Raw genomic sequence first — 24,889 nt, 5'->3', positions numbered from 1 at the left:
TCTGAAAGAAAAAGCAGGAAGTGCGAAATAGATTCAGCAGGTTTGGCAACTTCTGTGGAGACAGAAACAGAGTTGACATTTCGAGTTGCATGTGACTTTTTCAGATGGCTGACTAAGATGCTACCTGAGTGAACTGATGACAAACTGATGTAACTAGTCAAACTGATTACTATTGGACATAACTACTGTGGTACGTTCTGCTGTTACCTTTTGCGAATCGCCAATTCAGATGGAGGATAGGTACTCTCGCTGCTGTACTCTAGACTGCAGGCATCATCAAGACAACAAGATGGAACCAGGTGAACAGGCCCTAAAAGAAAATAATGCTGTCAACGCAGTCATTAAGAATATACTGAATAGGGAAATTTTTAGCTGGGTAATGTTCATCTATATTCATGCTTAAATAGAGAAACCTTAGAATCATTTTTACTCTGTCATTCTGTAATCTACATTAAAAGTTTATAAATGTAAAGGGCCTGGCATCTGAGGTACAAATTAATCATTTATCCTCAAATTCCTGCCATTTGTCACTTAATACATTGCAGCTGGATTTTACTCTTACGTGGGATGGATTTAGGAAGAATCCTTTAGCTCCTTCCTAGCACCATTTATTTGTAAGTAACATTGCACTTACAAGTAAGGTGTTTTGGTGGGATGGTCTTCAATAAGCTGAAATCTAAGTGTTACCATGACAGGAAGGGTTTTAGGAACAGCACAAGTGTTTGCCCTGAGCACCCCCAAAAACTTTGGCACCAGAATCGCTACCATGCTGAAGCTTGGCACCCAAGGCTTGTGCTCAGTGCACTCTTGAAGCTAAGACTTCACTCACCTTCCTCGTTTTGGGCATTACATGAAAGCCCCCTCTTGTATCTCGTGTGGCTCATCTGTGGTACCTGCAGCCTGTCCATTTCTTCATCATCTTTTAGCTTGCACAATGCCAGAAAAATAGCGACAGGAGCACCCATAACGTGGGTCAAGTTGTCCAGTTTGTTTACAATAGTTTTTTTTGCATAAAGTCACTTCTCCAAAAAAATGTAAAGAACCAGCTGCTTCTTTGATCTATCAAAATCAGCAACAAAGGGGTTTTGGGTGGCTACTATTTGGTCCTCTTTTGCAGCTCATTGTTAAGCACAGCACCATGCTGTTGTATCTATAGTGCAAAGCCAGATACTTGTGCTTGTGTGCATCAATAAAAAACTGTCCCCAATTATGAGAAGAAATATGGTATTTTTTGGTTTATCTGATTCGTAAAATCTATCAGAAAATTAATGCCTTTAACCAAATCCCCGGTGTTTTGTCCAAAATTAAATCTGTGCAATATTTCGTTTAATCCTGATCAACAATGACCTTTTTTGTCATTTGGACTCGGCTGGTTTGGCGAAGTGTGTTTGTCCTTTTTGATCAAGTTGGGGAGCATGTCCCTGGTGTTACATTTTATACTCTTTATGGAATATTGCTGGTATGGTCAACAATTGCTGGCCATCCCTAAGCAACCTTGAGAAAGTGATGCAGAGCGACCTTCTTGAACTACTGCAGTCCAGCTGGTGGAAGTGCCCTCACAGAGCTGTGAGGAAAGGGTTTTCAGATTTTGACCCAGCAGCCATAAAAGAGTGATTATGTAGTTCTAAGTCAAGTTCGTGTGTGTTGTGGAGAGGAACTTCCATGTGGTGGTGTTTCCCTCTGCTGTCTGTGTCTTTCTTGGGAATAGAGGTCATGCATTTTGAAACGAACAAGGCTTGGTAATTGCCTGCAGTAAACGGTTTGCACATCAGTGTTGGAAGGAGTGAATGTTGAAGTTAGTAGATGGGATCAATCAACTAAAGTGGGCTGCTTTGTCCTGAATGGTGTTTGAGCTTCTTGAGTTGTTGGAGCTGCTTTAGGCAAATGGAAAGTATTCCATCACACTCCTGAGTTGTGCCTTGCAGCTAGTGAACAGGCTTTGGGAGGCATGGACTGAATTACTCACTGCAGAATTCCTAGACTCTGAATTGCTCCAGCACCTACAGTATTTGTATGGCTGGTCTAGTTCATTCGGGCTCAATGGTAACCCTTCAGATAATGTGATCACCTGAATCATGGGTAGTGCACCATGGAGAAGCACCAATAATTACATTTGCCAGCTGTCACAAAACCTGGCTTTCTTGTAGAACTAGCAGAGTGACCAAGGAATCAATGTTTTTCGTCCTCTGGACAGGCTAGGACTTAGTTCATTGGAGTGTAGGAGATGAGGAGTGACCTTATCGAGGTTTATAAAATCATGATGGGTGTAGATAAGGTGAATAAAATGTCTTTTTGCTAGGGTAGGAGACTTCAAGTCTAGGGGTGCATATTTTTAATGTGAGAGGAGAAAGATTTAAAAAAGACAGGAGCGAAATATTTTTAAACAGAGAGTGGTTCGTGCGTGGAACGAACTTCCAGAGGAAGTGATGGACGCAGGTCAGTTACAACATTTAAAAGACATCTGGATAAGTACATGAATAAGAAACGTTTGGAGGGATATGGGCTAAGTACAGGCAGGTGGGACTAGTTTAGTTTGGGGTTATGGTTGGCATGGACTGGTTGGACTGAGGGTCTATTTCCATAAGTATGAATCTATGACTCAGTGCCCTTTGTCCTGTTTTGCAAGCTTATGGGATTACCATTTCAGACTCTAGGATTTCTGAGAGCAATGTTGACACATTTGGTTTAGCGAAATGATGTTTTTTTAAAAGTTGAAGCTTCTAAAATCAGTGTTAAAAACCCTCTGGCTTAAACTAGCAACAGTTCCTGGTGTTAAGAAAGCTCTTTGTTACATATCTGCAATGACGTGCAGTTGGTTTAAAGACATTTATTGGTACATACTCAACCTATGCTGACAGGCATTTTAACAATATTAACACCAGGAATTATATTAGCAATGTGGGAAATTTCTAAGGTAGTTCAGTAAACAAAAAAACGTACCTGATTGAAATATCAGATTGTTGAATCAATTAATACACCACACAATATTAAGATTTGATCATCCTTAAATAACTGATACAGTTGAATTGATATTTAAGCATTGTGTTCTTATTGAATCCCCCTTTGTTATTTTCTTTCTCTTCCCTTTGGTTCTTTTGTACTATGATCAAAGGGCGCAGGCAGATGGCCTACTCCCAGGACTCTGTGAAAGCTGCTTTGTAATTATTTCCTTGGAGGCACAAGGGCCTGTCTGGATAAGTCCGTTCCCAATTCTTCCTTTAATTCTGAGAAAGTAGTCATGAGTCTCTTGGCAGGAAACTTCCCAGCTCTCAAGTTAACTTCCTATTGGGAGAATTATCCAATGATACCCAGAATCTCCCAAAGATTACTCGCTGCGGTGCATACTTACTGCAGAATGACAAAATATGCAGAGAAAGCTTCCATGCAGAGACAACAGTATAACTGCTGCGAATGTAACTCCGTGCACAGCCTCCGTGAGTGGAGTATGGCAGGCAGTATTAGTTTCCACCTCCAAGTCCAAGATGAAACATTGGCAGAGTCTCTGCTGTAACTTGATCATAGGGAGAAGGACAGTAATTGAGCCAGCCTTGTTCAAATGACAAACAAGATAAATTGTTTATCAGCTTTACCACAAAAAAAAGCACTCATTTAATTTTGGTCAAACAGCAAAGATCTTGTCATGGGTATCAAATCAATGCAATTACTTACATTTGTGAGGTTTTATATATCAGGAAAGAAAAACACAAATAGTTTCTTTCATCAGCTGTACATACTTTATGTTCCTGTTAACAATGCACACAAACACAATGAAAACTGCAATTTTTGCAGACCCGCTATCTGCACATTCATCTAATATTGCACGTAAGAGGTGATCATCAACTGCCTCAAACACTTAAGGGATATACTTCAGAGAAGCCACATCATTCAACTACAATAGGAGTGTCGACAAGTCTCCTTGAATAAAGAAGTCCGCTGAGGATTCTTTCTTTATGCCTACCATAAGCCAGTGCTGGACCTTGTTGACAGTGTGTGCAGGTTCTCTGTGGGCTCAGATTAATCCTCTGTCTGTCAAAGGAAGACAGTTCCGCCCCATTTAATGGAGCATCCTGCAGCCGCATTGACCCTTTGAGAGGGAAAGAGAGAGAGAGAGAGAGAGAGAGAGAGAAAAGCTATAAGAAATGATGTTCACGACCTTCATGATTCCCTTAAACAGTTTCAGTCAGTCATACCCTCCCTTTAGAATATTTCATGGTTATTCATTTGTTGATTTGGCCACGACATTTTTTTTCAAAATATTCAGTTTTTCCTGAGGTCAGAGCAACAGAAATAGTATTTTGAGATTAAAAGTTCTGATTGCAAACAGGAGGCCTCTATTCGCCTCTATTTGAAACAAAGCAATATGGCATGCCAGGAATACCAATTTATCCAAAAATATCAAATACTTAAAGACACTCAAAGTGAGACTTGTTGGACTTTTCCTGCATCTAATGCATGCACACATGGTGATGCTAAAACAAGCATTAACATTATTGAAGCAATGTGACTTTTTGTAAAGAACACAGCAAAGAATATTCTAGACATTTGTATTCATCCAAACCAAAGATACTTCAGATGAAGCCACAGGCATTATATTGTGAAGATGGTTAGAATATTTAAATACACACACCCAGGTCTGCAATCAACACACTGAAAACTTATAAGACTTGCATGGTTCATTTTATTTAAAGTCAATCCTCATTTTAAACAAAAGCCACTAGTGAAACATTGCAATTCTTTCTGCACATATTGCATCAGATTACTGCACATGGTTCATCTGATGGGGTTGGTCACTTCAGTGGGATTTTTGTTCAGCCTCAGAGACAGTTTTAATATAACATAATTGAAAACATACGCAAACTTTTTTTTTGAAGCTTACGAGTCTTCTCAGCCAGGCCTGGACCTAATCACTGTGCTAGACAGGTCATCTGCCTCCCAGATCAATCTTCAAAATACACAACTTGTTTGTCTAAATACAATAAAACTGCTGTTTACGGGTGGTCTGCATCCTTGTGCTTGATGTTAGCAGCAATTTATGGGCAAGCTTCAGATCCAATCGCAAATGATGCTTGTAAAACAGAAAGCTGTTGCACTTTTCTGTCTATTGGGAGCAGTGCTAGTAACTGCATTTGGTTAAAAGAAAGAGTGAGAAGAAAATGAGATTTCCTCATGATCATATTCATAGCCGCTAAGCCAGCTGCAGGACTATCACATTGAGCTTTGGAAAGTACTATCTATGTCTGTTATACACACAGATTTTGCTATATTTTGAACTTTATACATATAGATTGGGAGGTTTCTAGTTTCTTGAGAAGCAGGCTACTCCCCAATCTCATTGGAAGAATCAAAGCAGCAAGTGATCAAGCAAAAACAGGAATTGCTGAGGAAATTCAACAGGGTAAGGCAGCATCTGTAGAGAGCAAGCACAGTCAACGGTTCAGGTCCAGTGACCCTTCCAGTTCTGAAAAGGGTCACTGGACCTGAAATGTTAATTCTGTTTTCTCTCCACAAATGCTGATTTCTCCAGGAATTTCTGTTCTTGTTTCAGATTTCCAGCATCCACAATTCTTTGTCTTCGGTGCAGTAAGTTCAATTTGATTTTTCTGTTCAGACACTCGGTTCAATCAATTCACGCACAGATCTCCATTCGAGTCACTGGATATCACAAAGAAAGTATCCATTTTTCTGTCTCTGGCAGATGAACATTTGTACCAATTTTCCTATCTCCCTCACCTTTGAAGAGATCAGTTAGCTGACCACAGACCAGAAATTAACCTTAGGCTCCACAGCTACATCCTAGACTAGGAAGTGCATAATCCAGTAAACCACTTTGGGAAGATAGAAACATTGTTATAACATAAACTTACAACTGGGCTTTTTCTCCATAAATTGCTTCTTGCAGTAGATGATGCACAGAATAAGGAGAGCCAGCAAAACCATTGCCAAAGCACTGCATATCACAGCTGCTAATGCAGTATCACGAGGGCTGGAGGCAGTTGATGGGATCTTCACCAGGTTTACTCTAGTGCTACCTAAAACCAGGAACAAATGAAACAGCACATTAGGAATCACAACAAGACCTTAACACCTTGAATCCCATGCCTCAGCCAGAAATCAGAGCTATACCAACTTCCATTTTGCACATTAAAATATTTAGTGTTGACAACGCTTTAAATACTTTTCCATTCATATGTTGGAGTGACGTTTTAACAATTCCAAATTTCAAATACGTCAGCTGCTATTACATTATTTTAGTTGAATAGATTTAATGATTATTATGCAGGACTGGAAATGTCCCTGCAATGAAATTAGCGCTTGAAATGGTTAACTGACATCAGGGTTGTTGCTCTGAGGAGCTGACCAGTCTTCAGTGTGTGTATCCGTAATGGTTAGTATCCACAGCATGTTGTTAAAGTATTCTTGTGAATTTACTTTTAAGTCAAGCCTGATATCTCACAAGACAATCATGCATCTTAGATGTAATGTAACCAGCTACTAAGTAGTGTGTAATAAATCTATTTATCAACATGAATCCACCATCAGCTTGATATGTCAAGTGGGCATGTTATCAAAAGTCTAGCTTATGTCTAAAAGAAGGATTTGTGTTGGTGAATCTATCCAAGATATCCCACATCATATCTGACATTAAAAGATGGTGACTGAAGTAAGGATCTCTCAATTATAAGATGCAGATAGCAGTGGCCTCCACTGTCTTCCAATTATAAGATGAAGTGTGACAAAGTCTGCTATGTCACATGCTGTGACCCAAGGTTCAAGATGCTACGTCATACCTTGAGAATGAAGTCAGGGATGATCAGCTACTATCTGTGAAGATACAAACCAATCCATCCTTTGGAGACAGAATTGCAGTTTGCTCTTCTGACTCAAGTCTCCAAACTACATTGAGGCCAAATAATTTCTCTTTGCTTTAATCATAACTTGAACTTTGAAACAATGATTTGCTTGTAATGTAATGGATAGATACAGTTTTCTACACAGACAATAAGTGAGGTTAAGGAAGTGGATTTGAGGATTGTCAGATCAGCCATGATCTCACAGAGTGGCAGAATGCATTTGATGGGCTGAATGGCCTACTTTTGTTCCTATGCTTTATGGGTGAGGAGAGGGGGACTTCTTCTGTAGGTTCCTTACGCCTATTTGAGGAACTATGGTCATTGGACATGCTTCAATCCTCTCCCACTGGCCTCTTAAACCAAGTCTCCCAACACCACATGACCTTGATTTGGGACCCAGACTTACCAGTATTACTCAGTTTTATGGGACCCCTTGTAATCTTGCAGTAGCAGCCACCTCCAGCTTCACTGCTGGGATTACAGAGTTACCAGCGTCTGATTAATAGGCAGTTCTCTATGGCAGGACTCCCTCATGAGACGGGATAATAGTCTCACCTTAAAGCAATTAATGCAGCTTCCAATATTAGATTGCTTCAGGACAGCAACTGGAATCATGGGCATGCTCTGCTTTGACACTTTAGCTGGCTAGTAATGCGAGGTCAGCTGGAAACCAAGGCATTAGGAAAATCTAGTCATTATCTCATTTGCCATTGAAATCAAGCATCTGGGAAAAAAATAGCATATGACTTCATGCTACTACATGAGATAAATGGAGGCTGAGAACCTTGTGCAATATCTAGAAACCATTCCACTGAGTCTTTTCGTTTTGTGTTTTTATTTTCTTATTTTGGGTTGCACAATTTATTTGTACTTTGATAAACAGATCATAGGCAAGTGATGTAGTGCCAAGCTCTGTTGTTCTTCTGAGGTCAGTGATGTAAATCCATTACAGATCTGAGTTGCAGAATCTTGCCAACATGTGTAAAAACTCATAAGTGACAATACAGTATGATTATGCCAAAATCCTGGACATTAAAATCAACCCTTGCTATGTACAACATTTAAACTCCCACAAACAAGCAAGTCATTTCCAGACATACAAGTAAAACATGTTTCTCATATACAAAGGCTGAGATTGATCATACACAAAATTTCAGCCACTCCCTCATTGTCCATGTGCCTTTTCTTTAACTATCCTGGAAGCTTAGGAGCCGCAATGTTTCACCCTCAGAACTTTACAATGCAAGGACTGGACGACCAGTAATAGCTTAACTCTGACTGTTACTAAAGGCTAATCCTGGTCTAACCTCTCCCATCAAGGAATAGCTTTTCCAATTCTTACCTGTTCGGCATAGTGGAAAGGACTGAAGTGCAATGAAAGGCGAAACTTGTTTTGAGTGCAAATGTGCAATGTCAAAAGGACACTGTTTACCAATTTGTTCTGCATAAAATTGTACCTATTAGAAGTGGTTGCTGTACGTAATGCTCTTGGTTCTTTGCAGGTCGCCCTCCTTGCTTCTACAGGGAGGGCTTTGTGATACAATTCTGATTTTTGTTTGCTGGTTGAGACCTTTTCCTGTTTTTGGAGAAAAGTCCCTAAATGCTCACAATGCAAAAAATTTGTTGAAAATCAGAACATGTTTACATTTTGTAAATCATGTACCTTCTCATCTGAAGGAGCACCACCAGGCACCAGTGGCATGTTTGCTTTACATATTAACATTAAAACTGGGGCTTGATGCTTACAGTACCTGAATAAAATTGCAGGATAGGGCTCTGTTTTAACAGGCCTTTGGGGCATTCCTAATTACACATTGCATCCCAATTTAAGCTTATAATAACTCAAATGGAACTTCAGTAGTCATTGGTTGTTGGAAGTTTCAGAGCAAAGGAGCATAAACTTGAACATTAGAACTCTACCATTCAGGGCTGATACCAGAAAGCAATTCACACAATGGGAAGTGGCCAGCTGCCAGCCCATCCTCCCAAAAAGGCACTGAGGCTAAGTCAATTTGAATTTTTAAACTTGAGATTTATGGTACTAAGGCGGGTAGATGGATTCAAACACATAATCTACTGAATAGCAGAACTGACTTGAAGGGCTGAATGGCCTGTTCCTGTGAGGACATAATGGATAAGTCCATGAATTGTTTTCAGGCTGGAAAACAAACCTACAAGTCTAAACAGTAATTTCTGAAGTGTGTGCTGTACTTGCAGTTACACCCAAAAAAATCCTGTCTCTGTACTTACTGAATGGTGACAGGCAGAATCTTGAACTAGGACAGGCAACAACTGAGGCTGGAGTTGACTCATGAGAATTCTTGCAAAGTCCTTTGAAATTATTTAAACAAACAATGAAAAGAATAAGATGATTAAGCTCATCTCCACTGAATGTGAATTGTTAAGTGGGCTATACACCAGTGGCAGGAGGATGTCACCTCAGTGTATATTTTGAAATAATGGATTTGGCTCTAGTTTCCTATTTAGATGCTCAAACCTGCCTCATCTTATGTTTTGTCCAATGTTGCTTTGACCCAATATAACAGTGAGCAAATTTTCTTTTACACAATATATGATGATTTTGCTGCACATTTATCAAACTCTTAAAACAACGTAAAGTTCTCTTAGTCCTGTTAATATTTTGAAAGGGTGGGGCAGCAGCAGGAATGAATAAATGCTATCTCAATCCCAAATTTTACTCGAATGAGGTGCTGCAAGGCAAAAACATATTACTATTTAAAACTGCCAAAGCTTAAGAACAGTAAATCTGAAATGAACAAAATCTCAGTGCTGACAGATCTGGATACAGATCATCTTTGTAACAATTTCATCAAAAATAAAGATGATTGGCCTCGGAGGCACAGTTTCACAGATGAAAATCCTGGAACAAAGATATCTACTTAAAAGAAATGTACAGAACATTTAAAAAAATTTGTTGTCGATGTACGTTTTGATTAGAAACCTAAACTTTTGACTGGCTGTCCCTTCTAGCAGCATAGGTAGTAACTTAAGAACTAAGTATTGAGTTGTTGATGACAGAAATGTACAGTTGTAGATTGTACCGTTGGTCTGACATTAATTGAATGTTCCTAACCTGTTATGTTAGTTACTTTTTACCTTAACATAAATGTTGCTCTGTGAATGAATTTAACAAAGAGATAACAGTTGTGTGTTCACTATTCAAATTATAGAATCCCTTCAGTATGGAAGTAGGCCCTTCAGCCCAACAAGTCCACACCAACCCACAGAGCATGTCACCCAGGCCCATCCACCTAATCTACACATCCCTGAACACCATGGGCAATTTAGCATAGCCAATCCACCTAATCTGCACATCTCTGGACTGTGGGAAGAAACCAGAGCACCCAGAGGAAACCCACACAGACACTGGGAGAATGTGCAAACTCCACGCAGCTACTTGCCTGAGGCTGGAATTGAACCCTGGTGCTGTGAGGCTGCAGTGCTAACCAGTGAGCCACCATACCGCCAAATTTGTTTTACTTATTTGACTTTCAACTGGAAATTAAGCTTGCATTATAAAATTCAATTTTAGAAAATGTTGTGGCTCATGAAATTTGTTTTATTTTAAATTGAAAGTGCCTAAGCTTAGATTTTGTAGAAATGGTGTCAATGATATGACAATGAATACACTTCCTCTAATATTAGTTCTTCAGCAGCCAGAGAAACAGATGGGAATGCGTTGGCATGTCGATTGGTGTGCGTGGACCTTCATGACAGTTGCATGGTGGGCGTTTTGCTCCTTATCCTCCTGGTGTTGGAATTGGGCACAGCATCCCTTCTTGCCAGGAGTCAAGAAGCAATTTGAACATCTGTTCTAGACCAGGATCTAGGTTTGCAGGGGCGCAAATCATCCTCGTAAAATGTTAAAACAAAACCCATTAGACTGGGAAGCCAGTCTTTCTCTGTAAACAAATTCTGCTGCAAGCTGCAGAGGTATATGCTTTGTGGTGTTGCAATTTGGATGGTTGGGCAAGGATAGTGGCCTCAAGTCAGATGGTCAGGGAGGTACCAGGAGGATCAGGGAGCAGAAAGCAGGATTAGTTGCTAGTAGGAGGGACTGTAAATAGAAATATACATGAAAAAAAACAAACTTTACTTTAAAAGTTATTTAATTGACCAACATAGGAATTTAGCAACGTAAAGTATTTCAACTAATTTTCTGTGTTTTTTCTTGTTAAGGAAGGTCCTAAAGAATCTGACTCCAACTTTAACATTGATTCCTAGCAGAACTCATGTTTTACTTAGTGTTGTTTCACTCAAAGGTCACAATTTTCAAGAATGAAACCATAACTTTGAGTGAGCACTTATGGTACTTTTAAACCCTTTTTCCAATTACTCATTTTCCCTTCTTTTTGCAAGATGTTTCCTGCCTCTTTAAGTTTTCCCATTCACTAATTGAGTGTCTCCTGTTCCAAACTCCCACTGATTCTGCTCCAGTGGACATCCACTGGAAGACCCTATAGCTGACGTGTAGCACAGCTGACGGGACAACATTACAGAACCTCCAGGATATCTAATATTAGCGAAGATCTAACAAACAGTGCCTGTCAATTTGGTGTTAGGTTAAAACCACCTATTTCAGTCACTTATGTACTTCTGTGCTTAGTTACTGAGCGGGGCACAGTACATCAAGGGACACTGGCATCAGCCACCAAATGATAACAGAGCAAGAAAAACTAAAACCTGTTAAGCATCAAAGCAGCTCAAAAAGGTATAGGGCACTTTCCTTCTGCATTATTTTTCTTTCCCATCTTGATTCCTCCGTCAATTTAGTTGATGATATCTGACGCTAGCTGGATAGGGCACTAAAGCCACTCTGTTCCTTTGTATAGCTGCCAACTCTTCTTTATTTCCTGGAAACATCGCGTCCTGCTTGAATAGAATTCCATAATGACAGTGCAATGTATTAGCTCATTGCCAATAACTCTATGGTCAATGAGGTCTCCAGTACAGAATGGTTATTAATCTACATCTTTTTTCTAATGTATAGGCAAACTACTGGTAACGATGCTACAATTATTGTGCAGCAATCATTGATTAAAAAGGAAATCCTAATTGATGGATTCTGCTCTCTTTTTTTGATCCAAGTTGCTTGACAAAAGCAGTCCAGATTTTTCATTGTAATTGCTAATTCTAAAGAAGATGAATCATTAGTATCAAAACAATGGAGAAGAGTCTGGCCTCTCCTATTATAAATCTGTTGGCACACGATTATGTCCTGCGTATTTACCTCTGTTCCTAAGCCTGAACAACTTATTATATCTTTAATTAAGACTTTTAGCATCATGTAGAATATTGATCGTTGACATGTCCACACTTTCGATTAAATAATAGGAGTAAAATATTAAGACCTGTAAATATTTGTAATGCAAGACTAATTTTACCAATGACTTAACAATCCTGTTTGAAATAATCAGATGTCGTAATCAGATCAAGGACAACTAGGAACAGGCAATAAATGCTGGCCAGCCAGTGATGCCCACATCCCACAAATGAATAAAAAGAAATGAAGAATTTTAAAGCAACAATTGGTTTGTTTTGATTGAATTTTCATTATTGGTTGATTTTTTAAAAAGATTTGTTCATAAGGTGTGGCATATCCATCATATCTTAAATAAAAGCTAAGAACTGTGGTTGCTGAAAATTTGAAGTAAAACCAGAAAATGCTATGGAAATGTTAGCATGTTAGGCAGTATTTCTGGAAAGAGAAACAAGTTTAACACTTAAAGCCCAACACGACATTTCTTTGCATTTGAAGGGAGACAATAAGTGATTGTTTTTATGCTGCAAAATGTTGACTGGGTGATCATTTCGCAGAAGATGTCCATACTCTCTGTAAGAAGGAGCCTGGCCATCCAGTTGCTTGCAATTTCAATAATAATCTTGCTCTTATGCTCTCATTTCTGTCTCAGACCTGCAGCAGTGCTCCAGTTAGGTCTTCCTGACAGAGGAACAACACCTCATTTTTTGCTTAGGCACTCTACAGCTTTCAAGGACTCTGAGTTTGGCAACTTCAGATCATGAACACTGTCCTACACTTTGATTCCACCCTCAGCCTCTCCATGCCATGTTTCTATGAGTCTGCTCTTAGCAAAACGAACCTATTTTCTACTGTTCACATCTACGGTTAACACCTATTTTGTAATCCACATATCTTCTCTAATACTATTTGCAATCCCTTTGTCTTTGTTCTGCGCACTCTCACCATCTGCTCCATTTGTTCTTTCTCCACCTTCTGTCACAGCAGACAAATGAGCATCTCACGCTCTCTACAAAGGCAAAATACTGTGGTTGCTGGAAATCTGAACAAAAAAACAGAATGCTAGAGGAACTCAGCAGGTCTGGTACCCCCTGTGGAGAGAGAAACAGAGTTAATATGTTGAATCCAGTGTAACTTCTACAGAAATGCAGGTGATATTGACTTCTGGAGTCTGTGTGAAACAGTAGTGAAAGAACATATAGTGACATGACAAGATGAAGGACATTAAGTAAACGGGCCAATCCAGTAGCTGCATGATCGTATTACCAATACTAGTTGTTTTATTATTCCAAACTTATGCTATTAACTCAATTTAAATTCCTTAGCTGCTTTGATGGAATTTGAACTCATATCTTTTTTTTAGTTCAGGCATTTGGTACTAGTCCAGTAGTATAATCACTGTGTTGTCATACTGGGGGATATCATTTGCATATTTTAGTTTTCAAGATATCTGATTATCTCAAAGAGGAGGAAGCAATGAGTAACTGCACAGTAAAAGTGGCTTAAAAGTTAACAACATTTCCAGTGATTCTTTGTTGCTACAAGACAATAATATTGAGTAAGTACTCTTTGTCTGCTTCCTGTTCAGAAACTGCTCTGAACAGATTTCACAGCCTGCAAGTACTCTGTATCACACGTACTCATGACAGAATAAACTCCCGAGCATGTTTCAAAATCCATGTTTCATACGGGCTACTCACCCCTCCCAATACATTGGGGCAGATACAATTTTCTCCTAATCCTTCACTGCAGTAGAGACTCGAAGTATCTGATGTATACACTGCATAATATACTCTGCTAAACATTTTGGGAAGAATCTTCACAGCCCCTAAACAATGGGGACATCGGTGAGTGAAACAGTAAAATGTGGTGAGATTTGATTAGATTAGGTTAGATTCCCTACTGTGTGGAAACAGGCCATTTGGCCCAACAAGCCCACACTGCCCCTTGAAGCATCCCACCCAGACCCCTTCACCTATAGTCCACACACCCCTGAACACTATGGGCAATTTAGCAAGATTGGAAGAAATGGATTCTGGACATTGAAGGAGAGTAAGTTTGAAACCAGGTTTTGAACAGCAGAATCTCACCAGAGTGGTGAGAAGCCTACTTGCACATCTATTTGCATGTATTAGCATTCCCATTAGCCCCAAATGTCCCCTCATTGATATCCCATTCATCCTGACTGCAGGTAAAATGAAAACAGATGTGAAAGTCACCTAGCTGGCACCTGGTGGTTCTACCTTGCTGCTCGCTCCTTGGGACTTCATCTTAGATCTCAGTCACCAACATCTCAAGGCACGTTCCATGCACAGTGACTGCTCTCAGCCTGCCCCGAGTGTGGTAATGTTGGGTATAATAAGTTACATAGGAATGTACTGATACCTGCTTCTCATAAATGCAATTTCTTTTTGTGATCTTTTCTCTGGTTTTGGTGTTGAATGAAAGTGTATGTTTTCAACCGTTTGTGTGCTTTCCAGCATATGATATTCCTACGTGGGACAGTGGAAAGTTGTTATGCTATGCTAGTGTAATGGAAAGAGCAGCACTCTCCTGTGCTCGGTCTCTAAGATGAAGTGGTACTAAGGATTGATAGTCATAATTTGATTCTCATTGCTATAATTACAAAACAATCAATCAGACAGACGATACAAATTAAGATAATAAAGTGTGAACACAGCAGGCTAAGCAGCATCTCAGGAGCACAAAAGCTGCCGTTTCATCTTGGATTCTCCAGCATCTGCAGTTCCCATTACCTCTGATACAATCAGACAGACAATGATGTTAAAAGGCAATACCTTTACAAATATGATTTTGGATTTGCAATGACGTGTCACCCATGTCACCCAAGTAGCTTCCTTCCCTTTCCCGTCTCGCCAGATGCCCTGTGAGAGGCGGCTCATGGCTGGCAGTACTGGGCCTGGTGCACAGGTGGTACCAGCCTTGGAAATCTGGGAAGGTCTAGCAGCAAATATTCTTCTCCTTTCTGAGCATATGATAGCAGGAGTGGGGCACCATAGAGACATGGTGCATAGCGAATACAGCAAACTGCAGAGAATATCATGAGAGAATCCGCGAGAGTTCATGGAGAGAAATAGTCCATGAAACTTCCCGAAAAAGACTGATTGATTGATTTATTAGTGGCACATGCACCAAGATAAAGTGAAAAGTGCTGTTTTGCATTCTACAAAGGCAGATTGTACCATACAAAGTGTGTCAGGGTAGCAGAACAGAGTGTATAATGCAGCGTTACAGTTGCAGAGAAGATGCAGGGAGAGAGAGATCAGAATTAATTTTTAGTAGGTCCGTCAACAGTCTGATGACAGTGGAGAAGAAGCTGTTCTTCCATCTGGTCATATGTGTATTCAAGCTTTTATATCTTCTGCCCAATGGACGAGGGTGGAAGAGAGTATAACCAGGGAGGGATGGGTCTTTGATTATGTTGGTTGCTTTTCCAAGGCAGCAGGAAATGTAGATCGAGTCAACAGATGGAAGGCTGGTTTGTGTGATGGACTGGGCTGCATTCACAATTCTTCTGTAGTTTCTTGATGTCCTGGGAAGAGCAGTTGCCATGCTATGTTGTGATCCACCTAGATACAATGCTTTCTACAGTATATCAATAAAAATTGGTCAGTGTCTTTGTGGACATGCTGAATTCCCTTAGCCACCTGAGGAAATAGAGATGTTGTTGTGTTTTCTGGACCATCACATTGATGTGGGTGGACCAGGACAGATTGCTGGTGATCATCTCTGGACCATCTCCACCTCAGCACCATTGATGCAGACAGGGTCATGTCCTCCTCTCTGCTTCCTGAAGTCGAAGACCTGCCCCTTCTTTCTGCTGACATTGATGGAGAGATTATTTTCTTCACACCATGCCACTAAACACTCAATCTCGCTCCAGTACTCTGTCTTGTCATTGTTTGAGATCTGACCTGCAACAGTAAAGTCCTCAGCAAACTTGTAAATGGAGTTGAGGTGGAATTTGTTCACACATTTGTGATGTATAAAGAGTATAGTAGGGAGGTGCTAATGCCGTATGTGGGACAATGGTGTTGAGGAGGTGTTGTCGCCTATTCCTACTGATTACGGTCTGTAAGTTGGGAGGTCACGGATTCAGTTACAGAGTGGGGAGCCAAGACCTAGTTCTCAAAAGTTCAGAGGTCGGTGTTGAAGGTGGAAATGTAGTCAATAAATATGAGCCTGATGTAGGTATCTTTGTTATCCAGATATTCCAGGGCTAAGTGTAAGGCCAGGGAGATGGCCTCTGCTGTGAACCTGTTGCGTCAGTAGGCAAACTGCACAGGATCAAGGCAGTTTGGTAGACTGCAGCTGATGTAAGCTATGACTGACCTTTCGAAGCACTTCATAATGATGGAGGTCAGAGCCACAGGGCAGTGTCACTAAGGCTCACTGCATGATTTTGCTTTGGCACCAGGGTGACGGTAGTCATCTTGGAGCAGGTTATAGTAAGGAGAGGTTAAAGATGTCTACAAATACTCCCCATCAGCTGGTCCGTACAGGATCTGAATGCATGGCCGGAGACTATATCCAGGCCAGTCATTTTCCATGGGTTCACTCTCAAGAAAGCCAACCTAACATCTGTGATAGTGACTGAGGGTACAGGTGCATCTGAGGCTGTTGGCACAGGTGATATTGTTTCACTGCCCTTCTCTTCAAAGCAAGCGTAGAATGCATTAAGCTCACTGGGTTCGGGATGTACTGTTGCCGTAATTCGCTTTGTAGTCTGTTTTGTCATGTAAGCTTTGCCAAAAATGATGGGTGTCCATGAGGTCGGTCTGTGTCTCAAGCTTAGTTTGGTATTGCTGCTAGGCAGGCATTCTCTGACGGCCATATGAAGGTCATACCTGGATTTCCTGTATAGGTCAGGATTGCCCAATGTGAACAGCTCAGACCTGAATTTCAGTACGGAATGGTTCTCCCGATTCATCCATGGTTTCCACTTGGAGAACATTCAGATTAATTTCTTCAGCACGCAGACTTCTCCACGCTTACTAGCAAAGTCTGTAAATGTAGTGACATGCTTGTATGGGTTGGCCACTGAGTTCTTGAATATGGACCAGTCAACCGACTCTAAGCAGTCCCACAGAAGGCCTTCCATTGCCTCAGGCCAACACTGCACTACTTTCTGTACTGGGTCTCTCGCTTCAATTTCTGCTTGTAAGGGAGGAGGAGCACAGCGTTGTGATCTTATTTTCCAAAATGTGAATGAAGGATGGAGCAGAAGGCATCTTTGATAGTTATGTAGTAATGATCAAGGATGTTTGGACCCCTGCAGGCACTGGAGACATTTTGATGTTATTTTGGTAGCATGTTCTCGAGGTTGGCCTACTTGAAGTCACAGGCTATGATGAACAAGTTCTTGGGGTACACTGTCTCAAGACTGTTTATCTCATTGTAAACTTTGTCAAGTATCCTCTTCACTTTCACGTGGGTTAGGACATAGGCCACTGTCAGGATAGTGGAGGCGGACTCATGCTACCGGTAGTAAGGATGGTAATTCACTGTTAGATATTCCAGGTCCGGGGAGCAGCTCCTTGCCAGGGTCGCCATATCTGAGCACCAAGAGGTGTTGTTTAGGATGCAGATCCCAACTCCCCTGGCCTTCCTCAAGGATGCTGGGTGAAGTCCATCTGGTGAAGTGAGAAGCCTTCAGGTTGTGAGGCGTTGTCCAATGTAACAGGAGTGAGCTATATCTCTGCAAAGCAGAACACACAGCAGTCTTTCACTTCTCTTTGAAAGAGAAGACCCATTTCATTGAGCCTCCATGCCACCAGGACCATCGTCTAGTGTTGTCAGAGATAGTAGGGTCTGCCAATGCTGGAGAATCTGAGATAACAAGGTGTAGAGCTGGATGAACACTGCAGGCCAAGCAGCATCAGAGGAGCAGGAAAACTGACGTTTTGGGTCTGGATCCTTCTTCAGAAATGTTGTTAGCCTTGCAAAATAAGATTCCACAATTTACCTCACCGAAATCAAACACAAACATTCTAGAAATATACAGTAGGAGCTGCTGGAAGGAAATCTGGTGCCCTTATTAAGTCAAATCTTCTGTCACGAGTTAAAAACAATCGGTAACATGAGGCATATGGCGAAAAGTTTTGACAGCAATCAATGATTTTGGTATAAACAATAATCAATAGGTTTGATGAAGGAAATCACAGAAGTTTTCATCAGCATGGGTGAGAGAAAGGGGTAGCTCTGCCTGTAGCTTTTCACTTTATGGTGAACATTTTCATTGTTTGCTTAATGCATTGTGCAATCATTCTCATTCTTGCCAATATCTCAGGTGAACGAGTTTTATAGAATTGCACAGAGAGCAAAAATGGTACCTTTCCATCTGATCAAAAATCAATCCCTCTGCATAGACATGAAAAATATTAGGATTGGTGCCTGTTCACGGAACAGTGGCAAACACTTAAACAATGTTTCCTTTGTTTTCAGTTGGAAAGCAAATTCCAAAGCTTCCAAGATCACAATCTCCACATTTTCTTCGGTGTTTTTGAGTTCAGATTCAGAAAAAATGCACTTTGCACACATATAGATGGGGGCTGGGGTAAATTGAAATCAAATAAGCAAATGATTATTTGGACAGTAAAGGTTGCTCCAAAACATGGGGAGTTTTTTCTGTTTGGGCTTGGCAGCAAATGTGGGTCTTGATCCCAAGCTGTGTCAGGAGGAACAATCAGAGGTAATGGGAACTGCAGATGCTGGAGAATTCCAAGATAACGCATCTGCTCCCACAATAAGACATTCCACTCCCGCACATCCCAGATGTCCAAGTTCTTTAAGGACCGCAACTTTCCCCCCACAGTGATCGAGAACGCCCTTGACCGCGTCTCCCATATTTCCCGCAACACATCCCTCACACCCCGCCCCCGCCACAACTGCCCTAAGAGGATCCCCCTCATTCTCACACACCACCCTACCAACCTCCGGATACAACGCATCATCCTCCGACACTTCCGCCATTTACAATCCGACCCCACCACCCAAGACATTTTTCCATCCCCTCCCCTGTCTGCTTTCTGGAGAGACCACTCTCTCCATGACTCCCTTGTTCGCTCCACACTGCCCTCCAACCCCACCACACCCGGCACCTTCCCCTGCAACTGCAGGAAATGCTACACTTGTCCCCACACCTCCTCTCTCACCCCTATCCCAGGCCCCAAGATGACATTCCACATTAAGCAGAGGTTCACCTGCACATCTGCCAATGTGGTATACTGCATCCACTGTACCCGGTGCGGCTTCCTCTACATTGGGGAAACCAAGCGGAGGCTTGGGGACCGCTTTGCAGAACACCTCTGCTTGGTTCGCAACAAACAACTGCACCTCCCAGTCGCAAACCATTTCCACTCCCCCTCACATTCTCTAGATGACATGTCCATCATGGGCCTCCTGCACTGCCACAATGATGCCACCCGAAGGTTGCAGGAACAGCAACTCATATTCCACCTGGGAACCCTGCAGCCATATGGTATCAATGTGGACTTCACCAGTTTCAAAATCTCCCCTTCCCCAACTGCATCCCTAAACCAGCCCAGTTCATCCCCTCCCCCCACTGCACCACACAACCAGCCCAGCTCTTCCCCCTCCACCCAATGCATCCCAAAACCAGTCCAACCTGTCTCTGCCTCCCTAACTGGTTCTTCCTCTCACCCATCCCTTCCTCCCACCCCAAGCCACACCCCCAGCTACCTACTAACCTCATCCCACCTCCTTGACCTGTCCGTCTTCCCTGGACTGACCTATCCCCTCCCTACCTCCCCACCTATACTCTCTCCACCTATCTTCTTTTCTCTCCATCTTCGGTCCACCTCCCCCTCTCTCCCTATTTATTCCAGTTCCCTCTCCCCATCCCCCTCTCTGATGAAGGGTCTAGGCCCAAAACATCAGCTTTTATGCTCCTGAGATGCTGCTTGGCCTGCTGTGTTCATCCAGCCTCACATTTTATTATCAGGAGGAACAATGTTGACTTTGCTTGGATTGGCCAATTAGTGATTGGAAGGTGGGCTAACATATCTAATTAAGGACGAGGGATTGGCTGCTGAAGCTGAGGGCTGTCCAGCAAAAAGGGAACTGCAGACTGCTGTTGCAGGGAGAAGAGACAGAAGGCTCACCGCAACCCCTATCAATTTTACATTTGGAATGAAAAAAACAGCAACAGCCATTGCACTGTCAATATAGAGAGGCAAACGGGAGCTTCCCTGTCATTGGACTCAATATTCAGTTTTTATATCATCAGTGCTTTGTAGCTGCAGAATGTACTACCCACAGAATGCACTGCTATATTTCTCAGAAGATTACATTAAAACACCTTCTAGGTTCATGGCGGCTTCCACTGTACTTCAGCAAGATATTGGAAAGTCATCACCTCCAAGGTGCCCTCCAACTCTTGTATTTCACTGATTTCACATGCAACAGTGGTGCTGGCTGCTGTTCCTTCATCACAAGAAAGCAATGGTAAATTAAGCTTTCTGTCATGTTTCTAGAATAATTAGGGACAAGGAATTCTTGTGACCTTGCCAACATCACTCACATTATTTGAAGAAATGTGCTGATTCAAACTAGGATAAAACTTGGAATCTTCCTAATCCACGTGACTTATTACAGTGCTAGGTAGGGCAGCATATTCTGGTCATTGCAAGGATCTTGGGTAATACCAGGCTTGGCTGTGATGTTCTCAGTAAATAAACTGCCTATCAATTCTACTACTAGGTTTATACATGAGGAAAAGAGGTGAAAAGAGGACAGCAGAGGCAATGATAATGTGAATAAGAGAAGAATCAAAACATTTGGAGGAAACGTAAAATATCAAGGAAATCTCATGTAAACAGCAATTTAGGGAGATAATAGATAAAAGATAACAGGTCAGGATAAAAGAGGTTAGATATTTCCAATGTACTCAAAAATGGGTCAGAAAGGAAAGCCAAAGTACAGCCTTCTGGCAAGTGAATAGGAATTCAATGGCAGAATTCAGTTAAATCGCTTGCTTCAACTATTTTTCAAAGAATTACTCAGGCTGCAAAGTAAAAAAACTTCTGCTGAAGTACCTCATTGTGATATTGTGAGTAGTTGAAGTCATTTGTCAGCCTGTTTCTATTTATTTTTACACCTGAATGTGTGCTTGTTCAGTCTAGAGCACACTAGCCTGACCACAAGCAAACAGCAGTCTTCTGAGGATTGCCATAATGGGATTGAGATGTTATTAACATTCAATTGGATTTCCCTTCCATTCTCACTATTTGACAGGTCTGTCATCAAATGAATTTACAAGCAACTTATTAAGATAAAGGTGCTATCAAACAAACTTACAGCTTGACAGATCGGGCCGAGTCTTTACTTAATTATTCAGATGGAAAAACATTTTTAACAAAAATGAAAGAAGAAAATAACCGAACAGAGACACGAGTGGGCTGACTGTTGATGTGGATTTAACCACTTAACATTTCAGAGCAAGAATTTCAATAAGTAACGCTGGAAAACAGTGAAGGAATGCTAGCGGACAATTTGTTATCCAAACATAAAACTGTCACCACTCTGGAGGAAAGCTCTTGACTCCACTTTACTGTCTTTTGTTCTGGAACATCACCAACCCAGCCACACACACATTTACATTGCAGTAAGTCAAGGGAACTTCGTTCCTTTGGTCTTTGGCCTATGTATATATACAAAGTCAATCTTCAATTCAGTAATATCGTTTGTCAGTTGTTATACTAAGTTGTCATCCTTTGCTTTAAAACCATCTTGGTAGATAATGATGTAAAGATGTCAGTGACATGTTGAATTAGTAAATAGCAAATCTGTTGTTTGCTGCCATTCTGGTATTTTTTTTAATGTTAGAAAAGAGATCAAGGTACTATGGCTGTTGATAAGTTTGAAAGTGAAACTAATGTAGCTTGTGGTAATACTCATTAATCACTGTCTGCTTCTTTGAAATATTAAAGAAGCTTACATTACATAAACATGCTTGAAATAGCACACCTGCTCTGGTCTAACATCAGTGTGATCATTGGTTTCAACAGACTTCCCACACTGAACTGCTTTCAGAAAATTACTTTTTACAACACTTAGGTGATCCTTTCCATTTACTGGATATCTCAGATCTGATAAATACCGAATGTATTTGTAGCGCTTTACAAAATAAGCAAAAGCCAAAGTATCCGTTATTTTCCCCATTTACTTGGTGTTTAACTGTCTCTTATTTCTTACTGTGACGTGTCGTATAATAAACTGACATTTAAAATAGAACACTACCCAGAGAGAGTTCTTAAAACAGTCTCAATCTTTCATTTTATGGTATTTAGTCAAGTGTAAGATTAAGTAGCAAAAAAATTGCAATAAATCAAGCATGAATACCTCAAAGAAGCAAGACTGATTTAGCCCTATTTAGTGAAAACAAGACTGAGCATGTGACACTTGAAATGATCTGATATACTTACCTCTCAAAAAACCTCCCAATCTCATGGACTGTGAACTTTACATACATCTTTGGTTAGGTATGCTGCCTGCCTGCAGCCACCTTTAAGATGCTGATCAACAATTGACGATGGCATTGATCCCCGATACCCAGTTTTAACATGGACTGAATGCAGGAGGTCATGGAGACTTTCCCACAAGATTGAAGAGAGTTCAGACTTGACAGAAGATGAGACCCAAACAATAAGTACTTTCTGTTTGTTTTGTGCAGTCAGAAAAGAAGAGGAAAAGACACATTCCAGACTTCACAAATAAAGCCATGGTCTCTCCTGCCCAGAATAATCATTCAATGAAGGAAAAAATATTTATCAGTTGATATCACTCAGTGTGATTCAACATCATTAAAGAGTTAACTAAATGATTTATTCAAAGATACCAAGAATTGTATGAGTTGTATATTTTTGTGAACCATTTTTATGTGTGGCAATGATCTGTTTGAAAGAGTTGATATAGAAATTCAGCAAGGCCATTAGATATGTATTTTTTAAGATTCACTTTTGACCAGATCATAGTCCTATGTTTTATTTTCTGCATATGCCTGGATATAAACAATTCAGCTTGACAATCTGCCAGGTACTTCCTGCTGAATATTTTTTCATTATGTAGCCATGCACAAAACATTGGCAGATATGTGCTTGGAAAGGCTCCGTAATGTTCACTCAGTATCTGAACTTTCTATGATTATTTGTAATTGTGCACCTCTGAGGCAGGTGAAACTTGACCCCAGACCTTCTGGACCAGAGGCAGAAACAGTACCAATGTGCCACAAGAACCCCTATGAACTCATCATATACTTGCTAGTGTTGGCAGTAAGTAACTTAAAATCTGCCCTATTTTTGCACTCTGTATACCTATGATTGTTATATTTACTCTATATTAAAAAAAGTTGGACAAAGTTAATAAAACAAAGAAAATCATATGCTTTTCATGATGACTGGACATCTATATGTGATTTTCAGTCAACAAAGGGTGCAGACTGAGAAGTGGATTTAAGGCTCCACTTAGATCAGCCATGATCTTGCTGAATGGTGCAGGAGGCTTAAGGAGTCAATGTACAAACATATAAACATTGAGAAAAAAAAGCATATATACAAATCAGGTGTAGAGGTAGATCATTTAAGCCCTTGAGCTTGCTCTGTCATTCAAGAAGATCATGGCTGATTTGATTTTTTTTTTAATTATCCATTCCCAACTACCCAGGCAATGTTGATTCCTTTGCCTAACAAGAATCTACCCACCTATGCCTTTAAAATATTCAATGATCCTGCTTCTAGAACTTTCTGAGGCATAGCATTAAAAAATGCACAACCCCTTACAACAAATTTCTGCTCATCTCTCTCCTCAGATGGCAACGCTAGTTTTTAAACAATACTCCCTGGTTTTGGCTCATCTCAAGTGGAAAAATCCCTTCCATGTCCATCTCATCAAGAATATTCAGGATTTTATACACATCATTCAAGTCATCCCTCACTCTTCTAGCTCCAGAGAAACAAATACAATCTGTCCAACATACCCTTATATGATGACCTGTTTATTACAATATCAATCTCATAATCCTTCTCTGAACTGTCTTCAATGCAGTTATATCCTTACTTAATTACAGTGATCAGAATGACACATGGTATTTGAGATATGGTTTCACTGATACCTTTGAAACTGGAGCCTAACATCCTCACTTTAATGTTCAGAATTACTCTAATAGCAAAAGGTGGCATTTCATTGGCCCTGTTGTGTTTTCTTGAAGTGTAGTCACCATTGTAATGTAGTAAAAACAATGAAAGGTGTGATTGAAAGTGATAATGATTGCCAGACATATTTTGTATAATCTGTTTATGATTCTGATGTACGTTCAAAAGCTATTGGTCCAGTTCTAGCTCGAAATGAATTCAGAATATGAATGGTAGGTTTGAAAGGTATTTAAATCAAGCTTGTTCACTTACAGTGAGGCTCATAAGGAGGAGGAGGGTCACCACATGGAATGCACTCCATTTCTTGAAAACCACCTAATTTGGTCTTTCTGTAAAATCTGGAAGGAGAGAAGATCATTGTCAGTTTTATGTAAGACAATTTTATGGGATCCAGCAGTAACTCGACATTTGCCTCTCACATCTTGAAATGTAAAGCCAAACACCTGGGAGCCACTGCAATCCCACCACCCAAACACTGCAGCTGGCTCACTCTTTACAGTCATACCAGCTGTAAAACAGAAGATCTTGAAAGGGGAAAGGATGTTAACAGGAAGGAAACACTGCAT

The 24,889-nt window shown here is 40.7% G+C and overlaps 1 protein-coding gene across 5 annotated transcripts in view; it reads right to left on the bottom strand.

The window, feature by feature from the left end:
• Nucleotides 1-24,889, bottom strand: part of tnfrsf19 (tumor necrosis factor receptor superfamily, member 19) — a 75,904-nt gene that overhangs the window by 12,552 nt on the left and 38,463 nt on the right. For all 5 annotated transcript variants that reach the window (XM_048533539.2, XM_048533543.2, XM_048533541.2 and 2 more), the window contains exons 5-8: nucleotides 24,576-24,661; nucleotides 5,865-6,029; nucleotides 3,959-4,084; nucleotides 208-310 (exon numbers count right to left, since the gene is read on the bottom strand). In XM_048533539.2, the coding sequence (XP_048389496.1) occupies nucleotides 208-310; nucleotides 3,959-4,084; nucleotides 5,865-6,029; nucleotides 24,576-24,661 (480 nt within the window). The remainder of the gene's footprint in view (nucleotides 1-207; nucleotides 311-3,958; nucleotides 4,085-5,864; nucleotides 6,030-24,575; nucleotides 24,662-24,889) is intronic.

The sequence above is a fragment of the Stegostoma tigrinum genome, chromosome 6 (genome assembly GCF_030684315.1).
Source record: "Stegostoma tigrinum isolate sSteTig4 chromosome 6, sSteTig4.hap1, whole genome shotgun sequence".
Classification (NCBI taxonomy): domain Eukaryota; kingdom Metazoa; phylum Chordata; class Chondrichthyes; order Orectolobiformes; family Stegostomatidae; genus Stegostoma; species Stegostoma tigrinum.
This window is presented reverse-complemented; position numbering and strand designations above follow the sequence as displayed.